This window comes from Triticum dicoccoides, chromosome 7B (genome assembly GCF_002162155.2).
Source record: "Triticum dicoccoides isolate Atlit2015 ecotype Zavitan chromosome 7B, WEW_v2.0, whole genome shotgun sequence".
Lineage (NCBI taxonomy): Eukaryota > Viridiplantae > Streptophyta > Magnoliopsida > Poales > Poaceae > Triticum > Triticum dicoccoides.
In genome coordinates this window covers 515263236-515288667 of record NC_041393.1, presented here as the reverse complement: position 1 = coordinate 515288667, position 25432 = coordinate 515263236, and the positions used below count along the sequence as shown (strand labels likewise).

Genomic DNA, 25432 nt, shown 5'->3' with positions numbered 1-25432 from the left:
ACGGTCTCTCACCCTCGCCTCTGCGGCTCTGCCTCTCCTTTTTCTTCCGAGTACTGTACCATGGATCAATCATGCAAAGCCTTTATGGTCTTTGGCGCTTTGGCTCTTCGTTTGCGGCTTTGCTTTGGCCTCAAAGCTGACGTTTAGTCCGTTTCGAAAAGAAGGAGAAAAAGACGGTGTTTAGATTGGTCTTGGATCTCCGAAAGCTGGCATGGCGGTCAGCGACACTGCTGCTGCTGCTGCAACCAGTGGGCACCTCACTGCTCCGCCCAGTTCGTTGCACCAGTGGCGTGGCATGGCAGTGTAGTGTAGCTACCACTCACTGACTGCCACCGTGTCAGTGGCAAAACAGTGCGTGTGAACATGGTGGACTCGGTGTCATCTTCTGTGTGTCTTCGGCTTCGAGGCTGGGATGCGAGCGTGCTCGCAGATGCAGCCTGGTTTCAGCTCTCTTGTGCTTGTTGTGGCAATGGCTCAAGATGCTTTCGCTGACTTTTCACTGATGTACGTACTTGGTGTGCATTGCTGCCCACCTCTTTCAGTCAGTTCCTTGTGTTTTGCGTTCTGACCTTTCACTTTAGTAAATAATAATAGGTCGATGTGTTGGACTGTATGATTATGACCAACTGGCTGGCAAACGAGAATACAATGCACTTCGGCAGCTACAGTACATATATAAGCTTCTTAAATGCCTCTGGCCAATTTAGTTGTTGCTACTATTCCAACAACAGGCAACGAGACAAGTGTTCCTATCTTTCCCGGGAAGTTCACACCAGCTATAAGCTTGATGGGGGTATTTCTCTGATTAACTATGGTGCTTGATTCAAGTTCAAACTATATCTTGAAACGACCGAAGAGATAGATGTCATCTTTATTGAAGTAATCGTCTTTTTCTTAGAGCTTGTAAGCGTTTGTAACTCATGTGAAAATGCAGGAGTATATTTCAAGATTTTTTTTTTAAATGACAGGAGAAAGAAAGAAAAAGTTAAGTCTTCAGGCCAAACTCAAAGCCCGTAATAATATTTCAGTCCCATTGGCTCGTACAGCTTCCCCCAATGGAATTTCTGACTGCAGACGGCTGTGTTTCGTTGTTAATGAAACACTCATCTGGCAGTTTAGCACCAGGTACCAAATGGGAGAAACATGATATAGTGCTAAGCTCAAATAATACATGTTGAGTTACATTCAACCCAGGGAACCGGGGTAACAAAACCAAGATAAATTGACTCCTAACAACCAAACATACCGTTCAATCCAGGGGTAACAGAACCCAGATAATTCAGCATCCATCCGTCAGAGATACTGCTTCGATATCTCAACTGAACAAGCCGCAAAAAAGGCCATATGTAGCATAAGAGGCAGCGCAAACTCCACGCCTCCGCCGAACATATTGGAAACCTTCTCTGCTTCTGATTTTGGCATGGGGCACTCGTCTCGGACGGTGGGAAAACCATTCACAACAGGTAGCCTCTCAATGTTCAGATCAGTCATCCTCTGTGTCGTTTGCCTTCTGCTTCTTCCACTTGTAAGCAGCTTCCAATATCTTGAGGTTCGGGGCCAGCGTGACTTCATCAGGGAAGATATAATCAATGTACTCCTCGTACCTGGCAGAGCAAATGATGTCAGTATATTTCTAAATTGCTGGGAAACAAGCACAAAAGTATTACTAATATTGTTAGCGCTAGTTATTTTATCCTGGGTTCTAAATTCTTAACAGAATTCAGACCGCGCATGGCCACATAGCATGCTAAACGTGGCAAGCCACAAACTTCTGATAATACAATAGTACCAAGAATAAAGAACTGGGTAAATAGCATACGCAATATTGGAGCCGTCGTCTGTGGGGAGTGGTCTCTTCCTCTTCACTTTCCTTGGCGCCTTCTTCTGCACTAAAGTGACATCACCAAGATCACCAAAGCTCAACTCTTTTTTGAGCCACTCTTCCAGGAGCATTGCTCTTTCTTCTTTTAGCTCTGCAGCATTGGTCCTGAAGTAGTCGAATGCCCTTTCAAAGACAGCTGACCACCATAACACAGCAATGTCAGATTTAATGCACCATTAATTGCAAACTTGAACATAAAAAAAGACGTACAGAAGCCCAAAGTAGGCTCTCTAGCTCGTTACTCACCCCGACACCTCCGGACCCGCTCTGTCTGCTGTTCCTGATAACCAGCATCATTCTTATTCTCCTCACTTCCATCGTCTTCTCCCAAGCCAGCTGAGGCCTCGAATTCAGCAAAGCTGATCCATACCTTCAAGTGCTTTGTTCTATCAAGCAATCTCTCATAGAGTTCTCTTGCTCTATCAAATTCATCTTCGTCAATTTCAAATTGCAAGTACTCCTGCAAGTTAAAAGGAAGAAGATTTAGTAAGCATCCCTAATAACTAAAATCACAAGTAGACCTGGAAGTAAAAGACACTAAAGTGATTCAGTTAAGCATATGTCGATTTTCTTAAAAGCACAATTTTTCTGGATGTCTCAAATGTAACATTAACATCTACTCCCTCCGTCCGGAAATACTTGTCATCAAAATGAATAAAAGGGGATGTATCTAGATGTATTTTAGTTCTAGATACATCCCCTTTTGTCCATTTTGATGACAAGTATTTTCGGACGGAGGGAGTAACAAGGATGAATGCTGCATCTTATAGAAAAAAATTGGAAACGATTCCTAAGAATAAAAGGTCATGTCATAAAACACATTATTTGGACATAATATATCAGATGACAGCACACTGGGTATTCTCACTTAAAACTGTAGCTAAGAGATCAAAAGCATACAACAGCACAAAGAAGTGCGTGTATTCAGTTGCTGACTGGACAAATATAGCTCCATTGGCTCTGCTTTGCTAGGGAGAAGACTGAAGAATACAAGTCAACAAAGTCCCACCTAGACCTACACAAAAGGGACCTCAACTATGTCGATTCTGAGCACTGTCCAGCAGTTGTTTCACAAATACTCCGTAAGTTATTAAGCATTCAAGCAACTTGATAGAGTGCAGAGGATGAAGAGGCATGGTTTAAAAATGCTAAGGTAGTTACTACTACTACCTGATAGTTTTTAGCTGGCAGGATATAATGCAAAGAAATAACAGATTCAGCGAAAACAATTAGCACTCCTAAGTTAAATTTTGTAAGAAAAAATAGCAAAGGCTGATCTTCGGTTTTCCAGAACAAATAATGAAGCACAACCCCTTTTTCCATGAAAATAAACTAATTCAGGTAACGCTCGAAATAGTGTAGAGCTCAACAACACACCCGGCGAAGATCGATCTCTGATCCCTACTGTCTACTCTCTAGGTGGCATGTTAACATGTTACTCCCTCCGTTTTTATTTACTCTGCATGTTAGCTTTGACCGAAGTCAAACTTTATAAAGTTTGACCAAGTTTGTAGAAAACAATATGAACATTTATAAAAAATCTATATGATGTGAAAATATATTCAATGATGAATCTAATTGTATTGATTTAGTGGTATATATGTTAATATATTTTTCTACAAACATGGTGAAAGTTTATATGTGACTTTAGACAAAGCTAATATGCGGAGTAAATAAAAACAGAGGGAGTACAAATTAACCATCATATCACATCACAGCACACATGAACAAAGGTGGCAAATAATACACACATACTCCCATGCATAAACACTGGAACTATTTAGATATATGAACAGATCAAATATGATACTCCCTCCGTTCACAAATATAAGATGTTTTGGATATTTCAATATGGACTACATACGGGCTGAAATGAGTGAACAAACAGACTAAAATGTGTCTATATACATCCGATTCAGAAAATAGTTAGAACATCTTATATTTGTGAACAGAGGGAGTATAAATCAACGTTAACATAGAACTTCATGAGCGCTTATTTGAGGCATATAAGAATGTATAGGAAAATATATTCAATACTTCCACTCAACAAAACATAAAACTTGGACCAATTAAGAGGACGGCGAGGACAACATACCTTCCATAGAACTTCAGGTGTATCAAGGGCTGGCTGGGCGATAGCAAGCTCATATATTGATCGAGCACGATCAGTCTCACTAAGGTTCTTTTCCAGTTCGGCATACTTCCTCCAGGCATAACAATTTGCTGGAGACCATTCGATGTATTTTTCGTACAAAGTTCTACAGCGGTCAAAGTTGCCCAGATAAAGCTCGATCTCGATGTACTTCTTAAATATTTTCCCCTTCGGTGCCATACCTATTGCATTACCGAGAATCTGCCGTGCAGCCTTTATGTTCTTCTGTCTTATCTCAAACTGTGCAGCCATCAGCCATAGCTTAGCAAAGGTAAATTTCTTGTGTGGAATGAGTTTCAGACATTCCCTATAGACCTCCCGGGTCCTTTCCATGTCCTGTGCATCAAGTTCCTCATACAAAGCATAGTTTATCCAAAGGTAGATATACCTCTGCCAGTACCGCTTCTCTTCCGCAGGAGGAACATTTGCGATACTCCTCTCGTACACATCTCTGATCCTGTCCTTATTCCCGACGCTCTCCTCCAGCCTGATGTAATCAAACCATGAGTCGTAGTTGAGTGGATTCTTCCTCACCTCATCTTCATATTGGAATCTCCGCTTGCCCACAATAGCATCCTCAATCCCCTCACGGTCACCAAATTGTTTCTCAAATGCCAAGAATTTCCTGTAAAGATCCTCAGCCCTGCCCTTAGGCACTCTGTCAAGCGCATACTTGTATATCGCACGAGCACGCTCCACCTCCCGACACTTTTCCTCGAACTCAGCAAATGCTACAAACAGCACCTCTGCATCTTCATCATCCACAAGCAGGTCCGCTGCACGCTCATACACACGCCGCGCCCGCTCCACTTCTCCACGTTTCATCTCAAACTTTGCATATCGGATGAATGTGTCAGGCCGCGGGTGCTCCGCGACAAATCGCTCATAGATTGCCCTAGCTCGCTCAACCTCCCCATATCGCAGCTCAAACTTGATGTACGAGTTCCAGCCAGCAATATCGGGACGCCATCCCATCCAGCGCTCAAAGACCTGGCGAGCATTGGCGACGGCACCAAGCAGCTCCTCCATGTGGATATACTTGTACCACAGCTGGTCGATGCGGGGGAGGAGCGAGACGGCACGGTCCCAGACGTTCCTGGCATGGTTGACATAGCGGTTGCGCATCTCGAACTCGGCATACTTGAGCCACAGGGTGTGGTCGCGGTGGGCGACGTCCAGGGCGCGCTCGTAGACGGAGCGAGCCCGGGCGAAGTCCTTCTGGCCCTCCTCCCACTTGGCATACTTGACCCACGCCGATACGCTCCAGCGGACGCGGCGAATGAGGTCCTCGAACCTCTTGCGCTCGCGGAGCCGGTAGTCCGCGAGCTCGTGGACGTCGGTGATCTTCTGCTTGGGCGGGCGGATCTCGGGCTCCTGCCGCTCCCGGGCCTCCCGGAGGATCTGCTCGGCGGTAATCTGGACCCCCGCGGGCGTCTTGTTCTTCACCCGCGTCGCGCGGGGGAGCTTGACCTCCGTGTCGCGCTTCGTGAGGAAGCCGAGGCTCGCGTCGGGAGCCGGCGGAGGCTGCGCTTGGTCGGCGCCGCCGCCGCCGCCGCCGCGGGTGGTGAGCGCCATGGCGGCTGGTGTCTGTGCTAGGGTTAGGGTTTTGGGAGGAGGGGGCAAGGGACGGGGTGATTGGATTTTAGGCCCGCTCGTACGCGCGGACGGCGGCGCAGCGAAGCTCGATGCCGGAGTGGGCCGGAGGAAGGCGAGGAGATGGGGCGGAGGAAGGCGGCGCGAGGGGCGGGGCAGATCGAGCGAGGCCGAGCGGCTCGGCTCGATTTGGGGTTCGGTCTTTGCTGGATGAGGGGTTATCTGTAAAACGTAGGAGTAGTTTAAGTGCTCGTGTTGGAATTTATCACGACGAGATGAATATGGACCTCAATCTTTACCTCTTTATCTTTACCTCTTTTTACCTATATATATATATATATATATATATATACTAATAAACCACCGATTGCTTCTGGTCGTCCGTCGTCGCACGTTTTGCAGAAAAACCCCGCAGTTTCCGGGAAATCAACCCGCGGTCCCGATTTAAGTGTATCTGGAAAAATGTTTTGATTTTACAAATTGACCCTTAGATTTATTAGAATTCCACTCGCGCTCCTTTTTAACTGAGAAAACGCCCGGGCTCCAGGCGGGGCGAGGCGGGGCGAGGCGGAGGGCAGCCAAGCGCGGGGGAGAGTGGAGATGCCGCCGACGGCTGTCGGGAGGCTCGCTGGGACGTCGGCAAGGTGGCGGCCCCGGTGTGTGAAGCGGCGGGCAGAGCACACGCGAGGTCGGCCAGGAGGAGGAGCTGGGAGGAGAGCGAGCGGCGTGATGGCGATCTCGTCGGCGAGCGACAGGAGGACGACGACGAGCTGAGCCGGAGGAGGGCGAGGCGTCCACGTTACTTTAAGTGCAAAACAGAGAAAAACGCACACACCTGCACAAGCACGGGCTCTCCTCCTCGCGTACGGGTACGGCGCCGCCGCCGCCGCCGTCTTGCGCTGCCGCGCGGAGCGGAGGCCGTGATGGCGAGGCGGCCCTACCTCCGGCAGCGCTTCTCCCGGACCAGACCCAACCCCCGCACCACCAGCTTGACCTCCTATTTCCTTCCCAACGCCCGGCACAGCCCGCCCTCCTCTCCGACTTCTGTCATGGAGAACCCTCCTCTCCAACTTTCGGCCTCTCCCGGACCTCTGGCCGGTGCTGTAGGACGTACACAATACCTGCCCTCCATGCCATTGCAACTTGCAGGCGCGAAGTCCATCGCCTTGTCTATATCCAGCGGCCATCTACACGGCTGCACGCCAACTGTTCGGTCAATTGACCCAACAGACAGGAGGTAATTTTCTTCTTTTTTGTTCCTTCGGTGTTCCATCCAACAGTAATGTGAAAGTGTTCGTTCATATACTACTCATGTTCTGTACATTTTGATTCATTATATATTAGCGTAGAGAATGGAGAGAAAGAGGAGATGTTGTCTTCAGCACGATACTGAACTATTGAACCAACATGAAGATGAGTGTATCCTGCAAGAGGAGATCCTGGCCACCGTCCTGTGCCTCGGCGACCAGTATGACCACGTCCTCACATGCCTCCTCCTGGCTGATCCGTTGCCAGCAACTGTCATCTTCCCAAAATTTAAATGGACATTTGGATATTCTTAATTTTCTTTCTTCTGAAATGAACATAGCGGTAAGTTTTTTCTTGGGTGGAATCAAATTCTGATGGAATTTACAATATACTTTGTATTGGCTCTTACACATCTCGACGACCCACATCGAGCGCTAAATCCAGGAAAACAGTCCCGCCCCGCTGCCGCTCCCCATCGGTCAGCCTTTTTGTTTCTCATTCAGAGCTCAGGAGTTCAGTAATATGAATTTATTATGTGGCTAATTTTCCATATGATTTTATTGCTCTTGAAGGGGATTAGAAGCTGCCTCACTGGCTAGAATCACAAAGTATTAATTTTTCTTTTGGATATGGGCATATTGCTATCGGGATGTTAGAAAGAGAGAACATAATAACAGAGATGTACAGTTTTGAATTTGCGTTGTATTTTCTCACCACATGTTACGCAAATGATAGTGCACTTTTTTCACTAGATGTTCACATTATTTGGTAGCCAGTTCCAGGTTTCTTCTTTTTAATTAATGTTGCTACTTGCTACTATTTGTTTGCTCTTACTGTTTCCTTTCTTGAATAACCGATCAGTGTACTGCACTAATGTTGTAACTGAATCATTGTTTTCTGAGATGGCAATAAAGTCAGATACTTTCACAAAGTGATGGATTGTTGGAATGTGCATTATTGTTGTCACTTTTACAAGTTGAAGCCCCATTCAGAGGTGATTATTGGTTGCTATAGAAATTCTAGAAAAGCTAATTCTGGGAGTGAACCATGAATATTATCGGGGTCGGATTAAATGAATGTTGTGTGCTAACATGGTGCACCGCTGGAGATGTATTTAGTATTCGCTTCTTGAACCTGGCACTTGGAAAGTTAGTTGACACATATCTATGATAATATAAGAAGTAATAATTATCTCACAATAGGAAGAAGTAAGCCCTGTTGCCGGTGGACTACTGGACGTCGATATATCAATACGGTCTCCTACAACCGCTGTAGAGGAGCAAAAACTTGCAGCAGCATCTCCGACACCCTCCTGACCATGACCCCTTCGCAAGAAAGGTACTACTGCCTATTCCATACCCCCTTCACAAGAAAGGTACTGTTGCTCCCTATTTTTTTTACTGCTACTCCCTTTTGATTCAAATCCATGAACTAATAAGTTCATGAAGAAGTTCCTATTTGCTCCGTGTTTGATTCAAGTCTGAAAGATTCATATTTTGAGAGGCTGAAAGATCATATTATTACTTGATAGACATAGGTATTTTGGATGATAATATATTGTAAAACCTGTACAAGAACATGAGATTTGCTCCCGAATAACATCTTTCCTCTAAAACTATTTATATAATCTAGACTTGGTTAGTTGTAACTTTTGTTTTCTGTTTTTTCCAAAAAATTATCCAGGTTCAGCTGATAAGACAATTATTTTTTGGGACCTTGGGACTTTTCACTTGATTGGATCCTCTAGACAGGAGGTATAATAGTATCTCCTATAATTGTCTAAATGGTGTTCAGAAAGCTCAGGCTCTACTCATTTATTTCTCCCAGTTCATGATGTCTTTGTATTCAAATTGTGAGATAATGTAGTTCTATAAACGCTATCAGTATGCAGCCATCCATCAGAATTATGCCCTAAACTGCATTTGATCATACGCTTGGCTTTAGCTTGATTTAATTTTCAAGCAAACTTCAACCAGCGAAGAGCATGTCTGAATTCTACTAGCTCAACAGCAGTTTGGAACTCAGCAGGAACTTGCAATTTCCAGTTCCCAGAGAGGCAGTTACCTTAGTCACTTAAATTAGCCTTTTGTTTGTTTCATCACTGCAAGGCAGAAGTAATTTCTGGTGCCAAAAAAATCCTGTCTTTTCTGCAGATGAGAGCTTCGTTTCTAATTGGCCATGATGCTGGGCTCACTGTGTCAATTGGAGCGTGCATAGTAGTTTCTGAGCATTTTGGTTTAGAGTTCTATTTTTTTCGGCAACCTTCAAAACAGAGAGGTCGCAATTCCATTCATATCAATTTATGGACCAATTTCTACCTTTTGGTCTCCACCCTGCTTACACTTTTCTGCAATACCTAATCCAACTTTGAGATTCAACAACAGTTGTTTAGTGGATGCAAGGTTTTTTTTTGGTAACATTTTTCGAATGGCGCAAAGTGTATGACATTACTGCTATGCATCAAAATCATTCAGAAGGCTTTAAGGTTTCAGAAAAAGGACGGTATTCTCTTCACAATGAACTTGGTCAAAGTACATAATGCAATTTCTGTATGTAGTGGAATTTGTTATCGGCTAGAGGGAGTTATGGGTTTAGAGCTTAACATAATTACTTATTGTCTATTTATTGCTACAGATTGAAATGTTTGCTTCTAGATACTCAAGCATGGGAGGCAGCATGGATTTATTTACGAAGGGTGGCAGACACGACCATGAGGTGTGCACACACATTTACCTGCATTGTTATCTTGACCATGGGAACCAATTCTAATACATGCCAACAATAGAGAAATGTATGATCATGAGAGAATGGAGTAAGGCTATAGAATTTGTGACTATGTATAAGGGCTCTTCACCAAGTGTGTGCACTGTACTTTATGGATTTTATTTGTGAATTTTTCCATGATATGTTGCACAAAGTCGCAGAATGTAAACATGACCAAATTAATGTTTTGGATGGATTCTCTGAATGCTTGCTCCCGTTTTTCAGATAGCATAGAACTTCAGGTGCAGAACACTCAGAGATAAGGCTAGGTAATTATACAAGACTGTCATAGCAGCCATCCGTAGATTAGACTGTAATCTGAAGGTGGTCCACAAGAAGGTGAAGCTGATCCTCTTGTGATGGTATCTCGTCAGTCTAAAGGATCATTCATTTAGAGGTGTTGATGCTTTTTTGGTGGTATTTCATCAACCAAACAGATCATTCATTCAGATATGCCTCCAGCATTCAATTTTTATTTTCACTGAAAAGTTTTGCTGGCATCAAAATATTTCATTTGTAATCATTTTCCTAATGGGACCAAATTATCTCTTCACTGCAACTTCATGACATGTAAATTAGTCGTCTCGAAGTGTGACACTTGAATTTATCTACTCATTTTTAGTCAATCTTCAGCACTGATTTAAATCTTTTTAAGAGTTATAATGCTTTATTTGTTGGTAACTATAGGTAAATTCCTTTTTTGCTTGATTGCTAGATTTTATGAACTTTCCCCATGGTGTAAGAAAGAAAATCCTTTTATTAGCTTTGGAATGTTACATTTTGATTTAATTGCTTTGCTGAATGTATGCACAAAAAGAATTTCAGTTTCTCAGTGTCAGCAGGGAAGGTCTCAGTTGGTGGCACATTTCTTTAACGGGTTCATGGATACTTATTTTCCCGTTGCAACGCACGGGCACATTTCCTAGTATTATACTACTCGAAAACCACCTACTATAAAACATTAATCGAATATCCGGACACCACTGAGTGAGATGAAGAAGGGGAAGATATCCTGTGATACCAACCATCATATGATACCATGTCATATAAATCAAATTTACATGTTTCAAAATTTCTAAGAAAAAATATGAATCTTCACAAGACATATGTCTACTAGCCCTAAAAAAAATCAGATTCGAATTTGAAATGCAAATTGAGAAATAAAAAAGAAAAATTCAGCATGAATAGTGTAACAAAAAGACAAAAACACAAATGTCACTTCACGTGTGGAATTGTCTTTTTTCTTTCTCCATGTATATTTTGATTTTGGATTTAAATTTTTAGGGATTGTAGGAACATGTCTTGTGCACATTCATGATTCTTTTGGAATTTTTTGAACCATCAAAATTTGAGTTTCTAAACGTGGTATCATGGTATCATGTCGTGGTTGGTATCATGTGATATCTTCCCCGTGAAGAAGGTAGTGAAAGCTAATTTTGTTCCTCTGAATGCCCGAGCCATTATGCAGATCTCTACGAAACAAATGTTCGCGAAAAGGATCAAATCTATTATAAAGATTCACCAGAAATGAAAAACACCTCAAACATAATACATCGAGGTCCACGGACCATTGTCGCCACCAGTTGCCGACGCGCCGCTGTCGGCGCTCCCATACCGGAGCCGGCTTCGATGACAGCCGGGAAGTGTTTGTGCACGTGCTCCTAAGGACCAGCGCCCTGGAGCCGCAATCGTCGCCGTTGAACCCTTGAGTAGATCTGAAGAACCTCACACCTAATATCGTCGTTGCATAAGCAAGACGAGAAACCCTAACCTGGCTACCCCGAGAAGCTGGCAGGAATTTACGTCGGAGCTCCGTCTAATCCGTCCCACCGGACGAACTTGAGGTGGACCAGAGCCCGGAAGTCTGACTCGAAGAAGAAGCGTGGCCATCCATCCAAACGCCGCCCCTTCGAGGACTGAAACCCTACCTATCTACTAGCTAGATTCGAGGCACCAGAAATTCCTCCCCGCCATCAGTCGCCTGAGCGGTATGCGGAGGGGAGGCGAATCCATGGACTCGCCGGTGGAGATCGAGGGGAGGAAGGCTTTTCCTAGTCGCCTTGCATGAGGGGCCTTACGAAACAACTTGCAAAGTATTTATGGGTTTGGCGGTTGGAGAGGCGTGATATTTTTTTAGTAAGATCGGTCTATAGAGTACTTCTTGAGGCTAACACCGTGATCAGTCCAAGTAGTGAGCTTGGGTGGATCTAAACGTGCTTTCTAGACGAATCTATGAAAAATGCAAGTGCCCCCAAAAGTCTGCAACTTCTAGTGGAGGGTGAAAAAGAAATTTATACTTTGTCATTCCATACTCGGAGATAGACACATTGAACATATTCCATTGTATTAGTCATGTGGACAAGAGGAAACCATCAAGCACACAATGTCTGAGTGTACGTGGACGAAACTTTTCTGGCAATAGCTCATGGAAGTAACAGAAGTGAAAGTTGCGGAATGGGTGACGAATATAATAGATGCAACAAGATCTTGGCTAAAGATGCGTTTGTCATTTTATGCTGAGGGTGGTTTTTGTGGTCAAAGAGGACTGCACGACATCATGGTAAACATGTCGCTCTGTCTCCTGATTAGTCAAATGGACAACTAATCTAGCTATGGACATCGGTATCATTGGAACATCTTCTAGATTGTGTGCCGAGAAGATTAAAGTCAAGTGGGAAGGATCGGCTGAAGGTATGCTTAAAATCAATGTGGATGCTAGATTCTTGTAGCGCACATTGGAAGGTGCCACTAGGCTGGTGTTACGAGACAATACCGATTCCTTGCTACAGGGTCAAGCTATTTGGTACGGCCAAGCTACCAATGCAATGATCATGGAGACCCTTACAGTTCATGATGGCGTATTGCGATCTAGGATTATCGCACATTGCTTTGATGCCAAGGAGGTGTTCACACTTTGGAGGGAAAGAGAACATGGAGGATATGCGATTGCTTCGATTCTCAATGAGATTGAAGAGATTAGCGGGAACTTGGAGTTCTTCCATGTGAACTTCATTGGTCGAGATGCCAGTGAAGGGGGCACATCTTTGTGCCCAGCACGCTTCAGCTAGTAGACGGAGATATCTTTGAAATAATTATGTACCTTCATTTTTAGTTGATTGTCTGCAAGATGATTATAACCCCGTTGATTAGTGAATGAAAGTTCTTGATTCGCAAAATAAGTAACCAAATTTGAAATGAGTGTCTACTCAATTTGGCCAAGATCAAATATAAATTTATAATACCGTGTACATGTGCACGGCACACCATCTCTTGCCCCGTCGCAATGCAGCAGCAACCGTAAAACGAGTACATGATTGTTAATTTGCTCTCTATAGTTTCCTTTACAGCCTCTTCTCACACCTCACCCGAAGAGTCTTTTAGTATTCTAGCTTTGTTTTTTAGGTGTTCCTCACCCAATGTGCTCCTTCGTGATCACCCTCGCCCCCATCGACTCTCCAGTTACCTCGATGTCGGCTTAGTCTCGATTTTGTCCCAAAAGCACACTTTACAGATAACCTCTCATGTACTATTGTGGTAGACAAGTCTCGTATTCTTCCACACATTGGATTGGCATTGGGTGTGAGAATTCCATGTTTTTGCCAAATGTTTGAGGTCTCACTTTATCTTCTTCTTGGCGAGCTTGCCTACAAGCTTCAGATCCCATTCTTTCCGATGTTGGGGCGTGGTGGTTTTGAAGGAAATATGCCTTAGAGGCAATAATAAAGTTGTTATTTTATATTTCCTTATTCATAATAAATGTTTATTATTCATGCTAGAATTGTATTATCCGGAAACTTGATACATGTGTGAATACATATACAAAACACTGTGTCCCTAGTATGCCTCTACTAGACTAGCTCGTTGATCAAAGATGGTTAAGTTTCCTAGCTATGGACATGAGTTGTCATTTGATGAACGGGATCACATCATTAGTGGAATCATGTGATGGACAAGACCCATTCGTTAGCTTAGAATAATGATCATTCAATTTTATTGCTACTCCTTTCTTCGTGTCAAATATATATTCCTTCGACTATGAGATTATGCAACTCCCGGACACCGGAGGAATGCCTTATGTGCTATCAAACATCACAACGTAACTGGGTGATTATCAAGATGCTCTACAGGTATCTCCGAAGGTGTTTGTTGGGTTGGCATTGATCGAGATTATGATTGGTCACTCCTAGTTTCAGAGAGGTATCACTGGGCCCTCTCGGTAATGCACATCATATGAAGCCTTGCAAACAATGTGACTAATGAGTTAGTTATGGAATGATGCACTATGGAACGACTAAAGAGACTTGCCGGTAACGAGATTGAACTAGGTATGAGGATACGGATGATCAAATCTCGGGCAAGTAACATACCGATGACAAAGGGAATAACGTATGTTGACATTGCGGTTCGACCGATAAAGATCTTCATAGAATATGTGGGAACCAATATGAGCATCCAGGTTCTGCTACTGGTTATTGACCAGAGAGGTGTCTCAGTCATGTCTACATAGTTCTTGAACCCGTAGGGTCCGCACGCTTAACATTCGATGACGATAGGTATTATACGAGTTATGTGTTTTGGTGACCGAAGGTTGTTCGGAGTCCCAGATGAGATCACGGACATGACAAGGAGTCTCGAAATGGTCGAGAGGTAAAGACTGATATATTGGAAGGTTACATACGGACATCAGGATGGTTCCGGAAAGATTCGGGGATTTTTTGGAGTACCGGGAGGTTACCGGAACCCCCCGGGAAAGTTATTGGGCCTCATGGGCCATAGTGGAGAGGAGGAGGCGGGCCACAAGAGGTGGCGACCCCCATGGTAGTCCGAATTGGACAAGGGGTGGGCGGCGCGACCCCTTTTCCTTCTCCCTCTCCCCCTCTCCTCTCTCCGTTGGAAGGAAGGGGAGCCGGCTAGGACTGGGAGTCCTAGTGGGACTCCCCCCACTTGGCGCGCCCCTAGGGTCGGCCGGCCTCCCTCTCCTCCTTTATATATGGGGGCAGGGGGGCACCCCAAAGGCACATCAGTTGTTTAGCCGTGTGTGGTACCCCCCTCCACCGTTTACTCCTCCGATCATATTGTCATAGTGCTTAGGCGAGGCCCTGCGCGGATCACTTCACCAACACCATCATCATGTTGTCCTGCTGGCGGAACTCATCGACTCCTTCGTGCCTCTACTGGATCAAGAGTTTGAGGGACGTCATCGAGCTGAACGAGTGCAGAACTCGAAGGTGCCGTACGTTTGATACTTGATCGATTGATTCGAGAAGACATTCGACTACATCAATCGCGTTAAGTTAATGCTTCCGCTTTCGATCTACGAGGGTACGTGGACACACTCTCCCCTCTTGTTGCTATGCATCTCCTAGATAGATCTTGCGTGAGCGTAGGATTTTTTTTGAAATTGCATGCTATGTTTCCCAACAGTGGTATCAAAGCCAGGTCTATGCATAGATGATCGTCATACTGCTTACCCCCAATGTCTTATTTTGATTCGACGGTATTGTTGGATGACGCAGCCCAGACCAACCTTACATGACCCGTTCATGAGACCGGTTCCACCGACAGACATGCAACTAGTTTTGCATAAAGTTGGCTGGTGGGTGTCTGTTTCTCCAACTTTAGTTGAATCAAATTTGACTGCGGCCGGTCCTTGTGAAGGTTAAAACAGCAAACTTGATAAATCACCGTTGTGGTTTTTGTGTCGTAGGTATGTATGGTTGATGCTAGAAGCCCGTAGCAGCCACGTAAAACTTGCAACAAACAAAGTAGAGGACGTCTAACTTGTTTTTGTAGGGCATGTTGTGATGTGATATGGTCAAGACATGATGTGATATAAAGATTGTTGTATGAGATGATCATGTTTTGTAAAAGTTATCGGCAACTGGCAGGAGCCATATGGTTGTCACATTATTGTATGAAATACAAGCGCTATGTAATTGCTTTACTTTATCACTAAGCAGTAGCGATAGTCGTAGAAGCAATGGTTGGCGAGACGACCACGATGCTACGATAGATATCAAGGTGTCAAGCCGATGACAATGGAGATCATGACGTCGCTTCGGTGATGGAGATCATGAGCACAAGATGATGATGGCCATATCATGTCACATATTTTAATTGCATGTGATGTTTATCTTTTATGCATCTTATTTTTCTTAGTACGGCGGTAGCATTATAAGATGATCCCTCACTAAAATTTCAAGGTATAAGTGTTCTCCCCGAGTATGCACCATCGTGAAAGTTCTTCATGCTAAGACACCACGTGATGATCGGGTGTGATATGTTGTATGTTCAAATACAATAGGTGCAAGCCCGTTTTGCACACGCGAAATACTCGGGTTAAACTTGACGAGCCTAGCATATGCAGATATGGCCTCGAAGCACTGGAGACCGAAAGGTCGAACGTGAATCATATAGTAGATATGATCAACATAGTGATGTTCACCATTCAAGACTACTCCATCTCACGTGATGATCGAACATGGTTTAGTTGATTTGGATCACGTATCATTTAGATGACTAGAGGGATGTCTATCTAAGTGGGAGTTCTTAAGTAATATGATTAATTGAACTTAATTTATCATGAACTTAGTCCTGATAGTTTTTTTGCATATCTATGTTGTAGAGCAATGGCCCGTGATACCGTTCCTTTGAATTTTAATGCGTTCCTAGAGAAAGCTAACTTGAAAGATGATGGTAGAAACTACACGGACTGGGTTTGTAACTTGAGGATTATCCTCATTGTTGCACATAGGAATTATGTCCTTGATGCACCACTAGGTGCAAGGCCTGCTGCAGGAGCAGAAGCTGACATTGTGAACGCCTGGCAAGCTCGATCTGTTGACTACTCGTTAGTTCAGTGTGCCATGCTTTACGACTTAGAATCGAGACTTCAAAGATGTTTTGAACGTCATGGACCATATGAGATGTTCCAGGAGTTGAAGTTGATATTTCAAGCAAATGCCCGAGTTGAGAGATATGAAGTCTCCAACAAGTTCTATAGCTGCAAGATGGAGGAGAACAGTTCTGTTAGTGAGCACATACTCAGAATGTCTGGGTACCATAATCACTTGACTCAGCTGGGAGTTAATCTTCCAGATGATTATGTCATTGACAGAGTTCATCAATCACTGCCACCAAGCTACAAAGGCTTCATGATGAACTACAATATGCAAGGGATGGACAAGACTATTCCCGAGCTCTTCATGATGCTAAAGGTCGCGGAGGTAGAAATCGAGAAGGAGCATCAAGTGTTGATGGTTAACAAGACCACTAGTTTCAAGAAGAATGGCAAGGGTAAAAAGAAGGAGAACTTCAAGAAGAATGACAAGCAAGTTGTCACTCCCGGGAAGAAACCTAAAAATGGACCCAAGCCTGAAATTGAGTGCTTCTACTGCAAAGGAACTGGTCACTGGAAGCCCCAAGTATTTGGCGGATAAGAAGGATGGCAAAGTGAGCAAAGGTATATTTGATATACATGTTATTGATGTGTACCTTACTAATTCTCATAGTAGTGCATGTGTATTTGGTACCGGTTCGGTTGCTCATATTTGTAACTCGAAGCAGGAACTACGGATTAAACGAAGATTGGCTAAGGACGAGGTGACGATGTGCGCCGGAAATGGTTCCAAGGTTGATGTGATCGCTGTCAGCATGCTACATCTACATCTACCTTCGGGATTAGTTTTAGACCTGAATAATAGTTATTTGGTGCCAGCATTGAGCATGAACATTATATCTGGATCTTGTTTAGTGCGAGACGGTTATTCATTAAATCAAAGAATAATGGTTGTTCTATTTATATGAGTAATATCTTTTATGGTCATGCACCCTTGAAGAGTGGTCTATTTCTATTGAATCTTGATCATAATGATACACATATTCATAATATTGATGCCAAAAGATGCAAAGTTGATAATGATAGTGCAACTTATTTGTGGCACTGCCGTTTGGGTCATATCGGTGTAAAGCGCATGAAGAAACTCCATAAATATGGACTTTTGGAATCACTTGATTATGAATCATTTGATACTTGTGAACCGTGCCTTATGGGCAAGATGACTAAAACTCCGTTCTCCGAAACAATGGAACGAGCTAGTGACTTATTGGAAATAATACATACCGATGTATGCGGTCCAATGAGCTCGTGGCGGGTATCATTATTTTCTGACCTTCACAGACAATTTAAGTAGATATGGGTATATCTACTTAATGAAACACGAGTATGAAACATTTGAAAGTTCAAAGAATTTCAAAGTGAAGTGGAGAATCATCATAGCAAGAAAATAAAGTTTCTACGATCTGATCGTGGAGGAGAATATTTGAGTTACGAGTTTGGCCTTCATTTAAAACAATGTGGAATAGTTTCATGGCTCACGCCACCTGGAACACCACAGCGTAATGGTGTGTCTGAACATCGTAACCGCACTTTATTGGAAATGGTGCGATCTATATGTCTCTTACCGATTTACCACTGTCGTTTTGGGGTTATGCATTAGAGACAGCCGCATTCACTTTAAACAGGGCACCGTCAAAGTCCGTTGAGACGACACCGCATGAACTGTGGTTTGGCAACAAACCTAAGCTGTCGTTTCTTAAAGTTTGGGGATGCGATGCTTATGTCAAAAGGCTTCAGCCCGATAAGCTCGAACCCAAATCGGAGAAATGTGTCTTCATAGGATACCCTAAGGAAACAATTGGGTACACCTTCTACCACAAGTCCGAAGGTAAGATTTTTGTTGCTAAGAATGGAACCTTTCTAGAGAAGGAGTTTCTCTTGAAAGAAGTGAGTGGGAGGAAAGTAGAACTTGATGAGGTGATGTCTCCTAGAACTACGTCGGTATTTCCCCAAAGAGGAAGGGATGATGCAGTATAGCAATGGTAGGTATTTCCCTCAGTGATGAGACCAAGATTATCAAACCAGTAGGAGAACCTCCTCACACCACGTAAACAACGCCTACACACAAATAACAAATACTCACAACCCGACGTGTTAAAGGGGTTGTCAATCCCTTTCGGGTACGGCGCCTCAAGATAGGCAAATAACGTGAGGTAAAAGTGGTAGATAGGATAAATAGAACGCGGAACAAATAAATTGCAGCAAGGTATTGTTGTATTTTTGGTTTAATAGATCTGGAAATAAATGCAAAGGAAAATAGATCGCAAAGGCAAATATGATGAGAAGAGACCCGGGGGCCGTAGGTTTCACTAGTGGCTTCTCTCGAGAAAAATAGCAAACAGTGGGAAAACAATTACTATTGGGCAATTGATAGAACCTCAAATAATTATGACGATATCCAGGCAATGATCATTATATAGGCATCACGTCCAAGATTAGTAGACCGACTCCTGCCTGCATCTACTACTGTTACTCCACACATCGACCGCTATCCAGCATGCATCTAGTGTATTAAGTTCATGGAGAAACGAAGTAATGCAATAAGAGCGATGACATGATGTAGACAAGATCTATTTATGTAGAAATAGACCCCATCTTGTTATCCTTAATAGCAATGATACATATGTGTCGTTTCCCCTTCTGTCACTGGGATCAAGCACCGTAAGATCGAACCCATCACAAAGCATCTCTTCCCATTGCAAGATAAATAGATCAAGTTGGCCAAACAAAACCCAAATATCAAAGAAGAAATATGAGGCTATAAGCAATCATGCGTATAAGAGATCAAAGAAGACTCAAATAGCTTTCATGGATAAAAACATAGATCTGATCATGAACTCAAAGTTCATCGGATCCCAACAAACACACCACAAAAAGACTTACATCATATGGATCTCCAAGAGACCATTGTATTGATAATCAAGAGAGAGAGAGAGAGGAAGCCATCTAGCTACTAACTACGGACCCTTAGGTCCACAAAGAATTACTCACGCATCATCGGAGAGCCACCAATGGACATGATGCACCCCTCCGAGATGGTGTCTAGATTGGATCTGGTGTTTCTAGACTCCGCGATGGCTGGAATTGATTTTCGTCGACTCCCCTAGGGTTTCTGGAATATTGGGGTATTTATAGAGCAAAGAGGCGGTTCAGGGGGCATCCAAGGTGGCACAACCCACATGGGCGCGCCTGGGCCTCCAGACGCGCCCAGGTGGTTGTGCTCCCCTCCGAGCACCCCCCAGGTGCTTTCCTGGCCCACTGGATATCTTCTGGACCAAAAAATCCTCAAAAAGTTTCGCTGCATTTGGACTCCGTTTGGTATTGATTTCCTGCGATGTAAAAAACATGCAGAAAACAACAATTGGCACGGGGCACTATGTCAATAGGTTAGTACCAAAAAAGATATAAAATGACTATAAAATGATTGTAAAACATCTAAGAATGATAATATAACAACATGGAACAATCAAAAATTATAGATAGGTTGGAGACGTATCAGCATCCCCAAGCTTAATTCCTGCTCGTCCTCGAGTAGGTAAATGATAAAAATAGATTTTTTGATGTGGAATGCTGCCTAACATGTTCATCACATCTCTTTTCTTTATAGCATGGACATTTTGAATTTTATATGATTCAAAGCAATAGTCTAGTTTTGACATGAAGACTTTAATACTCAAGCATACCAACAAGCAACCATCTCTTTCAAAATATCAACACTAAAGCAAGTTATCCCTAGCCCATTATGCTCAATCACTGATCCATTCATGAAACACACTCGAATATTATCTACACACAATGCTCAAATACGATCATAGATCCCCTTAGTTGGTGCTTTATAAGAGAGGATGGAGACTCAAATTCAAAAATAAAAAATGCATAAGTAAAATAAAGGCTCTTCACGGAGGGAAGTAGGGATTTGTAGAGGTGCTAGAGCACAAAACTTAAATTGAGAGATAAAAACATTTTTGAGAGGCATACTGTTCCCACCAATGAAAATGACTTAGAGCTCCCAATACTTTCCATGCTAGATACATCATAGGCGGTTCCCAAACAGAAAATAAAGTTTATTCCTTTTTCCACCATTACTTTCACTTTCCATGGCTAGCCGAACCCACGGTTGCCCTCCATACCAACACTTTCCAAGGAATTTATTATTTGACAACATATAGTAAATTCATTTTTCATTTCGGGACTGGGCATCCCTAATATATTTGCCGTACTCTCGTGCAATGACAAGTGAATAAACACTCATCGTGAGAATAACACATCTAGCATGGAAAATATTGGCCACCCCTCACTGCCTCGCGAGCGGTAGAGCACACAAAAGAGAAATTTATTTTGAAAATTAGAGTTGGCACCTGCAAATTTGCTTAGAACGGCATGGAAATACCGCATATAGGTAGGTATAGTGGACTCATATGGCAAAACTAGTTAAAAGGGTTTTGGATGCACAAGTAGTGGTCATACTTAGTGCAAAATGAAGGCTAGCAAAAAGATTGAGAAGCGACCAACCAAAAAGAAAAAAATCTTGTACCCAAGCATTAAGCATAAGTAACACCGAATAATGCACCACAAGTAGGATATAAATTTCATTGCATAACTATTGACTTTCATGCTTGCATAGGGAATCACAAACCTTAACATCAATATTCTTACTAAAGCACAATTACTCATCAACATGACTCACATATCATATCGTCATATCTCAAAACCATACTAAGAATCAAGTTTATTTTGTCCAATGATATTCATGAAAGTTTTTATTATATCCTCCTTGGATATCTATCACTTTGGGACTATTTACATATGTTGCTTTTAATAAGCTCAAACAAATATAAGTGAAGAACATGAGCATAATTTTTCTTTCTCTCAACATAATCTAAGTGAAGCAAGAGAGAATTTCTAAAAAATTTACTAACTCCCAAATAAACCTAAGTGAAGCATGAGAGCATTTCTTCAAAAATAACAAAGCACACCGTGCTCAAAAAGATATAAGTGAAGCACTAGAGCAAATCCATGGCTCTAAAAATTTAAGTGAAGCATAGGAGAAAGCGTAGCATAATTTTGATTAGGAACCTGGTTGATGTTGAAGATCCTCCCTGGCAACGGTGCCAGAAATTCCTTTTGATGTGTGCTAGAACTACGTCGGTATTTCCCCAAAGAGGAAGGGATGATGCAGTATAGCAACGGTAGGTATTTCCCTCAGTGACGAGACCAAGGTTATCAAACCAGTAGGAGAACCTCCTCACACCACGTAAACAACGCCTGCACACAAATAACAAATACTCGCAACCCAACGTGTTAAAGGGGTTGTCAATCCCTTTCAGGTACGACGCCTCAAGATAGGCAAATAACGTGAGGTAAAAGTGGTAGATAGGATAAATAGAACGCGGAAGAAATAAATTGCAGCAATGTATTTTTGGTTTAATAGATCTGAAAATAAATGCAAAGGAAAATAGATCATAAAGGCAAATATGATGAGAAGAGACCCGGGGGCCGTAGGTTTCACTAGTGGCTTCTCTTGAGAAAAATAGCAAACAGTGGGAAAACAATTACTGTTGGGAAATTGATAGAACTTCAAATAATTATGACGATATTCGGGAAATGATCATTATATAGGCATCAAGTCCAAGATTAGTAGACCGACTCCTGCATGCATCTACTACTATTACTCCACACATCGACTACTATCCAACATGCATCTAGTGTATTAAGTTCATGGAGAAACGGAGTAATGCAATAAGAATGATGACATGATGTAGACAAGATCTATTTATGTAGAAATAGACCCCATCTTGTTATCCTTAATAGCAACAATACATACGTGTCGTTTCCCTTTCTGTCACTAGGATCAAGCACCGTAAGATCAAACACATCACAAAGCACATCTTCCCATTGCAAGATAAATAGATCAAGCTGGCCAAACAAAACCCAAATATCGGAGAAGAAATACGAGGCTATAAGTAATCATGCATATAAGAGATCAAAGAAGACTCAAATAACTTTCATGGATAAAAACATAGATCTGATCATAAACACAAAGTTCATCGGATCCCAATAAACACATCGCAAAAAGACTTACATCATATGGATCTCGAAGAGACCATTGTATTGATAATCAAGAGAGAGAGAGAGAGAGGAAGCATCTAGATACTAACTACAGACTTGTAGGTCCACAAAGAACTACTCACGCATCATCGGAGAGGCACCAATGGACATGATGCACCCCTCCGAGATGGTGTCTAGATTGGATCTGGTGTTTCTGGACTCTTCGGCGGCTGGAATTGATTTCCGTCGACTCCCCTAGGGTTTATGGAATATTGGGGTATTTATAGAGCAAAGAGGCGGTTCAGAGGGCACCCGAGGTGGGCACAACCCACCTGGGCGTGCCTGGGCCTCCAGGCGCGCCCAGGTGGGTTGTGCTCCCCTCGGAGCACTCCCAGGTGCTTTCCTGGCCCACTAGATGTCTTGTGGCCCAAAAAAATGCTCAAAAAATTTCGCTGCATTTGGACTCTATTTGGTATTGATTTTTTGTGATGTAAAAAACATGCAGAAAATAGTAACTGGCACTGGGCACTATGTCAATAGGTTGGTACAAAAAATGATATAAAATGACTATAAAATGATTCTAAAACATCCAAGAATGATAATATAACAGCACGGTACAATAAAAAATTGTAGATACGTTGGAGACGTATCATGAGGTAATTGTACCTGCTCTCAATTTGGAAAGTAGCTCATCCGAGAAATCTGTTCCCGTGATGCCTACACCAAATGGAGAAGAAGCTAATTATAAAGATCATGAAACTACATATCAAGTTGCTACAGAACCTGGTAGGTCTGGCAAAGCACGATCCGCACCAGAGTGGTACGGTAATCCTGTTCTGGAGGTCATGTTACTTGACCATGACGAACCTACAAACTATGAAGAAGCTATGATGAGCCCAGGTTCAGATAAATGGCTTGAAGCCATGAAGTCTGAGATAGGATCCATGTATGAGAACAAAGTGTGGACTTTGGTGGATCTGCCCGATGATCAGCGACCCATAGAGAATAAATGGATCTTCAAGAAGAAGACTGACGCTGATGGTAATGTTACCGTCTATAAATCTCAACTTATTGCAAAGGGTTTTCGACAAGTTCAAGGAGTTGACTACAATGAGACTTTCTCACCCGTAGCGATGCTTAAGTCTGTCTGAATCATGCTAGCAATTGCCGCATTTTATGATTATGAAATCTGGCAAATGGATGTCAAAACTGCATTCCTTAATGGATTTCTTAAAGAAGAGTTGTATATGATGCAACCGGAGAGTTTTTTCGATACTAAAGGTGCTAACAAAGTGTGCAAGCTCCAAGGATCCATTTATGGACTGGTGCAAGCATCTCGGAGTTGGAATATACGCTTTGATGAGGTGATCAAAGCATATTGTCGGTGTCAAAACTGGCGGATCTCGGGTAGGGGGTCCCAAACTGTGCGTCTAGGCGGATGGTAACAGGAGACAAGGGACACGATGTTTTTACCCAGGTTTGGGCCCTCTCGATGGAGGTAAAACCCTACTCCTGCTTGATTAATATTGATGATATGGGTAGTACAAGAGTAGATCTACCACGAGATCGGAGGGGCTAAACCCTAGAAGCTAGCCTATGGTATGATTGTTGTTCGTCCTATGGACTAAAACTCTCCGGTTTATATAGACACCAGAGAGGGCTAGGGTTACACAGAGTCGGTTACAATGGGAGGAGATCTTCATATCATATCGCCAAGCTTGCCTTCCACGCCAAGGAAAGTCCCATCCGGACAGGGGCGGAGTCTTCAATCTTGTATCTTCATAGTCCGGGAGTCCGGCCAAAGGTCTTAGTCCGGCCATCCACACACGCCCTAATCCAGGACTCCCTCAGTAGCCCCTGAACCAGGCTTCAATGACGACGAGTCCGGCGCGCAAGTTGTCTTCGGCATTGCAAGGCGGGTTCCTCCTCCGAATATTTCATAGAAGATGTTAAACACCAGGATAGTGTCCGGCTCTGCAAAATAAGTTCCACATGCCACCATAGAGAGAATAACATTTGCACCAATCTAATATGCTGACGTACTCCGCAGCGTGGCATCACGCCACGACCGGGCTTTTATTCACTTTACTGTTCCACCTCAGCGCGTTTAGCGAGGCAGTTTTGTTGGCACGTCTTGTCAAAGCAGAGATCGTGTCCCCTTATTTCGGGATTCTCATCAATACGGGCGTGGGTAACCCAACCGCGCCACTAACCGCGGCGCTTGGGAGATAAGCGAGTTTTATTAGGCCGGTGGGGGCTCATAGTTTTGGCCGCCCGTATAAGGGGATAAGAATCCGCCCTTTCCATTCACGCCTTCTTCCTCTTCTGCTTATCTGTCCCTGCGCGCTCGAGCTCCAGCGCCCAAGCCCGCACTTCTCACCTCAACCTTCTCCAACCATGTCCGGAGCGGGAGGTAGATGGATGGCCTCCTCCGTCACGGAGGGGCAAATCAAAAAGCTGAGGAAGGCCGGATACTTGTTTGACGACATCGCGCACCGGCTTCCAGATGTGGGGCAACTCATCCCCACCCCCAGGCCCCATGAGAGGGTTGTTTTTCTTCCCCATTTCCTCTGCGGACTGGGTTTTCCTCTTCACCCGTTCGTCCGGGGGCTCATGTTCTACTACGGCCTGGACTTTCACGATCTGGCCCCGAACTTTATCCTCAACATCTCGGCGTTCATCGTTGTGTGCGAGGCCTTCCTCTGCATCCAGCCCCACTTCGGCTTATGGCTGAAGACTTTGAATGTCAAGCCGAAAGTGGTGAGCGGCCGCCAACCGGAGTGCGGAGGTGCCATGGTGGGCCGGATGGCCAACGTCCTATGGCTCGAGGGCTCCTTCGTGGAGACAA

At 43.5% G+C, this 25432-nt stretch overlaps 1 protein-coding gene across 1 annotated transcript; it reads right to left on the bottom strand.

Moving 5' to 3' along the window:
• Window positions 1-992: 992 nt before the first annotated feature.
• LOC119341207 (crooked neck-like protein 1) lies at window positions 993-5838 on the bottom strand. The gene is made up of 4 exons (XM_037613074.1): window positions 3978-5838; window positions 2129-2342; window positions 1820-2018; window positions 993-1604 (listed from the first exon to the last, which is right to left on the bottom strand). Exons 1-4 carry the CDS (start codon window positions 5607-5609, stop codon window positions 1484-1486), a joined length of 2166 nt encoding a protein of 721 aa, XP_037468971.1. The 5' UTR covers window positions 5610-5838; the 3' UTR covers window positions 993-1483.
• Window positions 5839-25432: the final 19594 nt, after the last annotated feature.